Genomic DNA, 10229 nt, shown 5'->3' with positions numbered 1-10229 from the left:
CAGGAAAAAACCCCCTTCCCCATCTCCTGCTGTGCTGCCCTATATTTAGGGCCAGATTTTGTTCTCTGTTACGCTGGTGTAAATCCAGACACCACCATTGGAGTCACCAAAATTAGACCTGAGCGAGTCAGGGGCGCAGGATTATTCCCTTTGCCTAATTACAACACCCCAAAAAGGCACCGCTTCTGCTCCTACGGCCAAAATCTGCCCCCACTGCAAAGGCATTCCCACCTTTATGATGGATTTTGACCTCTTTTGGAATTAATGCTGTAAAAGCAAGTGGAAATGAGTTCACAGAGAAATGAATCTCTCCCATTGTAACCCCTGGGCAGGGATGCCTGGCAGTCCAGGACACCTCATCCTGGCCAGGCTGGTGCCACATGTACCTATTTTTTTGCAAAAAAGGTCTGAAACTGGGACCAGCCTGGTATTTTGTGGCATCCCAATGAGTTTCTTCCTGTTCCTGGTCTCCTGTGCAAGACCGCAGATGAGACCACCCTCGTCTCTTCCCCAGGGAGATCTCACGCAGCCAGCACCCACACCTCAAATGCCAATGACAGGGATCAGGACACATCCAAACTCATACAGATTTGCTCAAAAAGCCCTGTACATGGCACAGGAGGTCGGTCTCTCCCCCCCATTGCTCCTGTGCACCTCCCAGCGCATTAATCCGGATGCAAAGCCGTGTGCCCTGCACCAGGCACAGAACAGCACCCAAGTATTGTAGATGTCCTGCATCTAAATTTGGGCTTAAAAGGCAAAGAATTAAATTAAAGCAAAGCATTTCTTCCTAATGTCTAATCTAAATCACTGATCACCACGCTCTTATCTCTTACCACAGCATGATGGGGCCCCAAAAAATCATCACCCCTAGGATCGTGGCTTGCAGGGACTTGGGAACGGCCGCTGCCAGTGCAGGCACCCTGTCCCAAAGCAAGGACACCAGTGACAAGTGACAGCCCTCACCTTTCCCCATCACTCTGGTGAACTGTCCAGGCAGGTCACCTTCAGGCAAAGGGGCCCCCCCTGATTCGCCCTCGCATCCGGGCAAATGGTGCTGCTGCATCCCCCCCGCGGCAGAGTCCTTGCAGTCGGAGCCTTGGCTGTCCGAGCCGAGCAGGGACGGGGGGTGATGCGAGTCCGCGTCCCGGCCGTGCTCCTCTGCGCTCGAGTTTTGGGAAGAGTAGGCTTTGATGGGGGTGAGGATCATTTGGTGTAGTTCCTGCAGTGGGACACGCAAGTTGCCACCTTCCAGGATGTCCTGCGGGTTCAAGAGAAGAGGGTTTGTGTCTGCTGGGACAACGAGACATCAGCCACGAACCAGACCCCTGCTGTTACCTCCCAGCAAAGCCTGCAGGGACTGTGTCAGGCACAGAAGTGGAGACCACGAGGCTGAAGGTGAATTTATAACCCTATAGCAAAAATATTCAGGTTGGAGATGCTGAGGGAGGACTTGGGTACACCCCTGGCCTTGTTCTCAGTTGTGAGTGTGGATCATCCCTTTCCATGCTCAAATCCTCCTTCCACATTGAAAAACCAATGGGAAATAACAGCATTTTGTTTTTAACATAGTCTGGACCAGCACAGCTCATTGCAGGCTCCTGTCCGGTCTGGCCTGTGGGCTGCTCAGGAAGAGGCAGCTTTTGGGGTGAGTCCTGGTTGTACAAAGACACAGAGTGGGCGCACAGGCTGCGAGCAAACCAGCTAAGGAACTGAAATGGTCGTTCACCTTTTTCTGCATTCCTGGGTGTCTTGGCTCCACTTCTCTCGAAGAGGTGGCATCAGTCTGCTGGGCACTATTATTTTGGGAAAAAAGTCTTGTTCTGCTAAACCAGCGGAGAGGGGTGGAGCAGCTCTTTCCATGAAAGCCGCAATCTTTCACAGCGTGACACTGCCCAAAAAAATCAAGTCCCACACATGCTCTTGTTTAGCAAAAAAAAATAATAAAAAAATTGGACGGGAAGCCTGGAAAAGCAGAGACGGCTCCTCCCAAAAATGCAGCTCCCAGGCAGCTCCCAGCCCCACCGAAATGGGACATGGTCACAGCCCAAACCCACCCCACGGGGGCTCAAAAGCAGCCCCTGCCACTTATTTTCCCTGTTTTCCTTATTTTCCCTGCTGGTGTCAGCTGAACTGGGCCCACCCTCCCGCACTGTGACAGTCAATCGATCCCGTATTTCGAAACCTAGGCCGAGAAGTGGGGGAAGAGGCCGTGCTATCGCCAGGAAAACACATCCCCAGGCCAGCTTGATCCAGCAGGCTGTCTTTCGGAGCTTATAACTTAATAGTTGTTATTAATATAAGGAGGTAAATATGGCTTTATTAGCTCCTGCCATACTCCGAGTACAATCCCGTATTATAAATAAATAGTGAAGCAGTGAGCTAACGAAAACACCAATAAATAGCAACACACCACAGAAGTATTTAAAAGCCCCTGGTGGGAGGCTCTGCGAGTTGCTGTTTGAAGACGGCGCAATTAAATATAATATAATACTGCGGTAATAAATAGCGAGAGGTTGGAAGAGCTGCTCCCAGCAAGTCTGCGGCGCTGCTACTCCTCCAAGAGCCACTGCTGCAGAGCTGAAGCTTTTGTGGAAGGGACAAAGAAGCTTCTATTTGTTTCTCCTTGGAAATTCAAGCTCTTTTACAGGCGCTGATGTGGGTGCCTGGCTTTTTATCTGGGGACAGCTTGCCCATAGGATGCTCTGGAAAAGCGCAGTGGTCCTTGACCTGACAGACACCAGGAAATCCTGTTTCTTTCTGGGGATGGGGAAACAGGGACAGGGCTTGGGGGTCCCTATGCTGACCCCATGCATGGAAGGGAGATGCTAACTGAGTGACCAAGGGATAACCAGGGGTTAACCAGCGGCAGAGAGGATGTGGTCCTGCACCATAGTTCAGCAGATGGGTGACCCATCAGCATCGCGGGGACGGTGCCCTCCATCACTCGAAGCTCAGGTGTTTCACAGAATCACAGAATCCCAGAACGTTAGGGATTGGAAGGGACCTCCAAAGCTCATCCAGTCCAATCCCCCTGCCGGAGCAGGAACACCCAGATGAGGTTACACAGGAAGGCGTCCAGGCGGGTTTTGAATGTCTGCAGAGAAGGAGACTCCACAACCTCTCTGGGCAGCCTGGGCCAGTGCTCTGTCACCCTCACTGAGAAGAAGTTTCTTCTCCAATTGAAGTGGAACCTCCTGTGTTCCAGCTTGTGCCCATTACCTCTTGTCCTATCATTGTTTGTTTCTGAGCACCCTGGAGCCATCCAGGGCTTGTACTGGCGCTGCAAGGCACATCCATCCCAGTTAGACCCACTCTGCAAAATACAGCCCCAAATAAAACCCGTATCTGGTACAGAAGTGTTGGAGACATCGTTCAGGTGTGGTCAAGCCAACAACAGATTTCTCTGCAAAAGATCCCAACAACATGTGCAACCCAAGAGTGCTCTACCCCAGAAGTCATTCCTGGCTTCCTGAAAAAGAAGAAATACAGAAGTGGTTGTGATTACTTACCCTTTCTAAAGATTTGAGCAGGTTTTGTCTTTCTTTTAGCTTTTGGATACTGATGACTATTTTGTGTCTTGCACCTTTGGTAACGTTCTGCAAAAAAACAGCACAAAACCTGGCATTAGCATTGCCATGGGACAGCTGGGTCAACCCAAAGTCTTCCTCCCATAAAGGAAAAGGGCTGCTCTAAATTAATCAAATTTCTGAGTATGGGGATTAGTGGGAGACACAGAGTATCACTTAGAGACTTCCTGAAGACAGAGATCTCAAGTTGTCTCTCCCCAGCACATCTCAGACAGTGAAAGCAAAGGTGCTGACCAGTCCCCATGATAATACAGAGGTGAACCTGAAATATGGGACATTTTCCAAGGTTAACAAGGCAATCAGCCACGAAAACCCTTGAAAGGAGTTGGGCACTGCAGACTGTGACCCTTAAACTCCTGAACCTAATCCCAACTGGAAAAAAATCCCAAGCACAGCTCCCAGTGATGGGACATTCATGCTGGGACTTCAGTAAGAAATCTGGGACAAGGCCTTTTTCAGGTACAACGTGGCGCTTCACTCCCCAAGACCAAATTTTCCTTTCTCTGCTTGGTTTCCAACCACCTGTGGGTAAAACACCTTCCACGTGAAGACACAAGGGATGCTGGAGGTGTCTCATCTAATGACTGCACAGGAGTTGGGACTGCGGCTTTAGGACAACGTGGGACGTACTTGTGCCTCGAGCTGGCATTCGGTGAGGGCCATCATCTCCTCGTACGTCATCTGCGAGAAGAGGGCGGCGTACTTGTGCAGCCGGAGGCTCTTCAGCCAGGCCGGGACATCTGCAGGACATAGGAAAGGAGATGAGAGCTCCCGTTCAGGTCACGGCACTGCTCAACCGCACGCAACAGCAACAGCATCAACGGCAACACCAGGAGTTGATGAGCTGTTGTCCACCACCCCACTGGGGTTTCAGGCACCTCACTCAACTTCATGGACCTTTTGGAGGACACAGAGCCGTGGTTACGGGTGGTAGGAGGAAACAGCCCTTCGATGAGGACATGGTGCTGTGGATATGGATGGTAGGAGGAACCAGCCACCCGATGAGGACACGTCCTCAGTGGACGGGTTTATGCAGCTGAACCACCAGGAATGAGCCCATGGGGAGCCGGTGTGGTGCCGCTGCACACCAAGGTCCTCGCTGCCCTTTTCCCAGGAACGTGGGGATCGCTAAAGCTCACGGCGTGGCGGAGCTTAGGACGAGCAAATGGCTGATCTGCAGATGGTAGACACTGATTTATGGCGTGAGGGAAGATGGTATGTGCTGAAAATTTAAATGGCTGCTTAAAGAGAAATAAAGAGATTTTGTTTTTGAGCACGGAAAAATGATGTGCCATCAAATGGTGCCACAACCTGTTTCAGAAGGGTGACTTGGGACCTCAGAATGCACCGACTGAAATGACTGCTTCCTTCCCACTCATTATCTGCAGTGCAGGACCTCTGTGCCCGGCTGGATGGGCGCCCAAAAATCATTCTGTCCTCCTGACATCAATGTGGTTTCACAAGGAGGGGTTTGGGAGGAGGATCCTTCCTCTGCAACGTGCAAAACCCCACCAGACCCCACGACAGGGCATCCTCCATGGAGAAGGCAATGGGATAGGGGCCTCCTCCACTACACCCTGCTCAGAAGCTACTCGAGCTTTCACAGGTTTGGGGGCCTGTGGTGACACCCCACAAGGAGGGGGTCGATCCCTGCCGATATCTGTGCTGCAGCACAACACCGTGCCCGTAATGACGCTTCTGCTTTGCATCCTAAAGGCTTCAAACGCTGTGCCAAATCGGGACCTGCTTTATTTAGCACCTACAATCCAACAATAGCTCTGCCTCAGCCACCACTCACGCGCTCCGCTCCCAGTGACACCCTTGTCCCTTAGTCCTTGTCCCCATCCCCACCAGAGAGACACCCAGGAGCTCCACCTCCACCCGCGCCGGACACAGTAACAACAAAAAACCAGTGGTTCTGCCCCAAACCCCACTCCTTGAATGGAGAGAGCAGGTGGAGGCTCAGGAAATGTCTCTTTTGGGGCTAAATACAAATTAACAGCAACATCTCCTCTCTCTTTGATCACTCCCAAGTCAATGTAAGGGGGATATGTCAAGGGGATGGTGGATCCCACGTCCCAGGGCTGATGGTGCAGGAGACCCCGAGGGGAAGAAGTGATGGGTGGTGGTGAGGCTTCCCCGATGGGGCTCCTCTGCACACTGAGGGGGGAGGAGGAACAGGGACTTGCACCATTTTTGGGAGGGATTTCTACCCACTATTTGGTTCTGCTGCCAGGCTCAGGCTGCTGTAGGAGTTGGTGCTCTGCTCATCACCAGCATAAGGACAACCTTCAAAGAATCATCACATCATTAAGGTTGGAAAAGACCTCTAAGATCATCAAGTCCAACTGTCAACCCAACACACCATGCCCACTAAACCATGTCCCCAAGTGCCACATCTACACGTTTTTTGAACACTTCCAGGGATGGTGACTCCACCACCTCCCCGGACAGCCCATTGGAGGTGCCATGAACACCCTTCAGTAACACAGCCAATCTCAAAGGTTTTCTAGGCTGCTCCGACCACAAAGGGTGAGGCCAAATTTGCTTTGGAAAGGGATGAGACGATGCAAGGAGGACATTCCCACTGCTGGGACATCCCGTGGTGTCGGCAGTCTCTGTCCAGAAAGCCCCATGCTGCTGAGTGCCAGATGCAAACCAAGGATCAGTGCACAGCTCTTCCCAAAAACACCTCGTCGCTGAGGGGACAGGCCAGGAGGGACCACTGCTTTGGTCCCCATAGGCAACTCTTACATCTGCCAGAAATCTCCTGCTGCCCACTGACCCCAAACCCCATCACATCCAAGCAGAGGATGCAAATGGCCCCCAAATGCTGCGTTCTGCTCATACTCTCCATCCTCTGACACATCAGGATCCACGTTCCAAATTCTTTAAGCACTGCACAGGAGATCAACCTCACACCAAACACGGGGGCAAACACTGAGCATGGATGGGCTAAGCTTTGCCATTTTCTGACATGCAGCAGTCCTAAAACCTGTTACCAGTGGCCTCCTAAACCAATATTTTGTTAAAAAGAATTAAAAGCTATTAGCAGAAAGCTCCCTCTTTCCAGCGCAGGGCTGGCAGGCTCCAATCTCAACTTCATTTTAACACAAAACCACGCCGTTTTAGTGACAACACGTTAAAAATCAGGGATATTTTCAGAAGAGAGACGCAACTTCATGTAGACATCAAACCCTGCAGAAAACCCCACCTCCAACCTTTGCAGAGGGCCAGAGCAGCTCTTTTTTTCCCTTTGCATCATCCTCCCTGGACCACCTCCTAATTCTGGGGAGCTACGATGGCAATCCCGGGGCTATTGTGGTGGATGAAGAAGAGGCAACCAGGAGGTGCAAGGTCATCTCAGGCGATTTCATCGTCCTTGGAAAGTCAAATTTCCAAACGATCCGCACGGAGCAGCGAGCCGCCCTCCCGCCGAGCGACTCTTTAATCACCAATTACCGGCAGTTAATTGCGAAGTCATGGCATGGCTGTCAGAAACGCTGCGTCGGAGGCGAGCAGCAAAGTGAGGATGTTCATGCTGCTCACGTACATTGTCCCCCGTAGGCATTGAACGCTGGATTTTGGCCGGTACAGGCCCAGTATATGGGTGCTGGCATGGAAATTTACACAGAATCACAGAATCCCAGAACGTGAGGGATTTGAAGGGACCTCCAAAGCTCATCCAGTCCAATCCCCCTGCCGGAGCAGGAACACCCAGATGAGGTTGCACAGGAAGGCGTCCAGGCGGGTTTTGAATGTCTGCAGAGAAGGAGACTCCACAACCTCTCTGGGCAGCCTGGGCCAGGGCTCTGTCACCCTCACTGAGAAGAAGTTTCTTCTCCAATTTCAGTGGAACCTCCTGTGTTCCAGTTTGTGTCCGTTACCCCTTGTCCTATCATTGTTTGTCACCGAGAAGAGCCTGGCTCCATCCTCGTGACACTCACCCTTTAAATATTTATAACCATGAATGAGGTCTCCCCTCAGTCTCCTCTTCTGCAAACTAAAGAGCCCCAGCTCCCTCAGCCGCTCCTCAGAAGGGAGATGCTCCACTCCCTTGATCATCTTTGTAGCCCTGCGCTGGACTCTCTCCAGCAGTTCCTGTCCTTCTTGAACTGAGGGACCAGAACTGGATGCAATATTCCAGATGCAGTCTCACCAGGGCAGAGTAGAGGAGGAGGAGAACCTCTCTCAAAGAGAGGTTCTTTTTAGAAGAAAAACAATTCACCCTGCCATATATATGTTAATAGATGGATATTTATATATTTATATATATGCCAATATATACAGAGGACATCTTCAGAAGTGCCCTTACAGCACACTGTGCAAAGCCACGGACGTACTTGCAACAGAAACCCCTAGCTCGACCCAAACCCAAAAGCCAGATGGAGAGGAGTGAAACAGGTGACATTAGGGGAGATGATCTGCTAAGACACATCAGATGGGGGTCTGTCATGGGCCTGGTTTCCCCACGACCCTCCTGGGTGCCCCAGAGGGTGTTAGAGAGGGAGGAAGGTGACTGGAGGGACGGGTGACACCAAGCCACGTGAGCCTGCAGGCGCTGGGGGAGACGTGGCTGTAATTCAGAGAAGGGACTTGGCAAAGGCAGCAACCGGTCTGGATGAAATGAGATGCAGCCCAATAAAAATGCACAAAAAGTTGTGCGTTTCTGTAGGAACAACAAATGGCACGAAATGAGGGCAGGGAACAGGCAGTACTTTTTTTTCAATGGGTCATGCACAGCCCGTGGTGGTGTGTTATTTGAGGACGACGAGCTACACAGCCACAGGAACGCGCTCTGTACAGCAAGCAAGTCTCTGCTCTGCTCCCCCGTCCAGTTTTGGGCAACAGAGCTTCATTAAAATATGGACTTCTTGGGAAAAAGTCAGTGAAGCGAAGCAAGAACAACCCAAAGTTTAGAAGAAAACATCTAGGAAGAAACTGGATTGGTTCAGATTGAAGAAAATACAGCAGAGGGGGAGGACACGACAGCCGTGGGGCTGCAGACATCTGTTTCGCACATCCCGGGACAGCGGGACTAAAGCAAAGTGGCTGACATAGCACTGGAAAGAATCAGGTTTAGACGTTTGCAAACCTTCAAGAGAATCACAGAATCACAGCGTCACTAAGGTTGGAAAAGCCCTCTAAGATCATCAAGTCCAACCACCAACCCAACCCCACCATGGCCACTAAACCATGTCCCCAAGCACCACATCCACCACTTCTTGAACCCCTCCAGGGTTGGTGACTTCATCACCTCCCTGGGCAGCCCCTGCCAGTGCTTGACCACTGTTTCAGTGAATAAATTTTTCACAATATCCAATCTAACCCTCCCCTGGCACAACTTGAGGCCACTTCAGAAGGAAGATGCCCAGGCAGGGGTGGCCTGAGGAAAGGCATCCAAAAAGGGGTCTCCCTGGCCTGACAGACTGCGGGACTTCCAGGCACGGAAAGCCTTGGAAACCCCTCACGCACATCAAAGTCATACAGCGCCAAGTCAAACGCATTTCAGAGATTCATACATTATCTAGATTTGTCTGCAATTAGAATAAAATCAGACCTTTTGCCTAATTAAAAAATACAATTATTATTCTAATACATCATTGGCCGTTACACAACTGAGTTGCTTCGCATTAATGACAATTGCAGCTGTTGAAATCAGTCTCCGATAACTGCAGGTTCATTTTCAGTCATTGTATCTGTTGACAGAAATAGACAGTCTGTGTGTTTGCCCGCTTTTTACCTATTTATTCCTCTACAACCTGACATTTGCTCTCCATTTTCCCTGCAGCAATAGTGCTCCATTTCTGCCTTGTTTACCGACAGGATCACACACACTCATTGCTAAGAGTTTTTGTGAAGCGCAGGTGTCGTGGATAAAGCAACAGAAATGCACAGGATAAATTCCTTACAAAGAAGCATCCTAAGCAAAAACTTCCCCAAATACTTGATGGGTACCAAACACCGTAACGGTAAATCGCGCGTGGCTTGCTAAACTGATGCTAAGCTATTTTTCACTTAATAAAAAATAAAAAGAAAGAGAAAAGAGCACCACTCGCAGCCAAAAGCCCCAGGCTATGGAAAAAAATCCAGCTTTTTGGAAAGCTGGCAGCTTGCAGGATTTTGGAGCAAAACCAGCCCACCAGCACCCAAGTGTAAGACATCAGATCAGGACCAGACGCTGCTTAAAACAAAACCTAACTTCTTCCCCTGATCCGAAATCCCTAAGCCGGGATGAAACGCCGAAAGGCCCTGTTGGGTTACGAGGACTTTAGCCCAAAAATGCCTTTTCTGTGGGCGCCGGGTTGGGTTGCGACAGGGTGGAGGGGGGGGGTGGAAAAGGCGTCTGGTTTTTCACTCACCTTTCATCCCACTCCCTTCCTCCTGGAATGTGTTACGAGCGGAAGGCTGATCTTCTAAATGTTCACTCCCACCACTTCCCGAAGAGGCTACACTGCTTTGTGGAGACAGGGGGGCATGATCGGAAGGGATGCACTGGGGTCCTCTAGCCCGTAAGTCCTCATGAGACATCCATCCATGTCCTAGGGGTTGGTTTGGCACATTCATGGGTGGGGTAAGGGACACAGAGCGTTTCAAAGGGCTGTGGTGTGTCTGGCCTGAGAGAACTGAAAAAAAAAA

The 10229-nt window shown here is 50.7% G+C and overlaps 1 protein-coding gene across 1 annotated transcript in view; it reads right to left on the bottom strand.

Annotated features, from left to right (window-relative positions):
* The window catches only part of SAMD4A (sterile alpha motif domain containing 4A), a gene marked incomplete at its 5' end in the record, with an annotated part of 18266 nt that extends 8052 nt beyond the window's left edge, over window positions 1–10214 (bottom strand). Inside the window, 4 exons of the mRNA XM_010189979.1 lie at window positions 967–1261; window positions 3513–3599; window positions 4221–4330; window positions 9953–10214. Coding sequence (XP_010188281.1) covers window positions 967–1261; window positions 3513–3599; window positions 4221–4330; window positions 9953–10214 — 754 coding nt within the window. The remainder of the gene's footprint in view (window positions 1–966; window positions 1262–3512; window positions 3600–4220; window positions 4331–9952) is intronic.
* Between the last annotated feature and the right edge of the window lie 15 nt (window positions 10215–10229).

The sequence above is a fragment of the Mesitornis unicolor genome, unplaced genomic scaffold (assembly GCF_000695765.1).
Source record: "Mesitornis unicolor isolate BGI_N332 unplaced genomic scaffold, ASM69576v1 scaffold11448, whole genome shotgun sequence".
Classification (NCBI taxonomy): Eukaryota; Metazoa; Chordata; class Aves; order Mesitornithiformes; family Mesitornithidae; genus Mesitornis; species Mesitornis unicolor.
The sequence above is the reverse complement of the archived record's forward strand: the minus strand, read 5'-3'. Positions and strand labels throughout refer to the sequence as shown.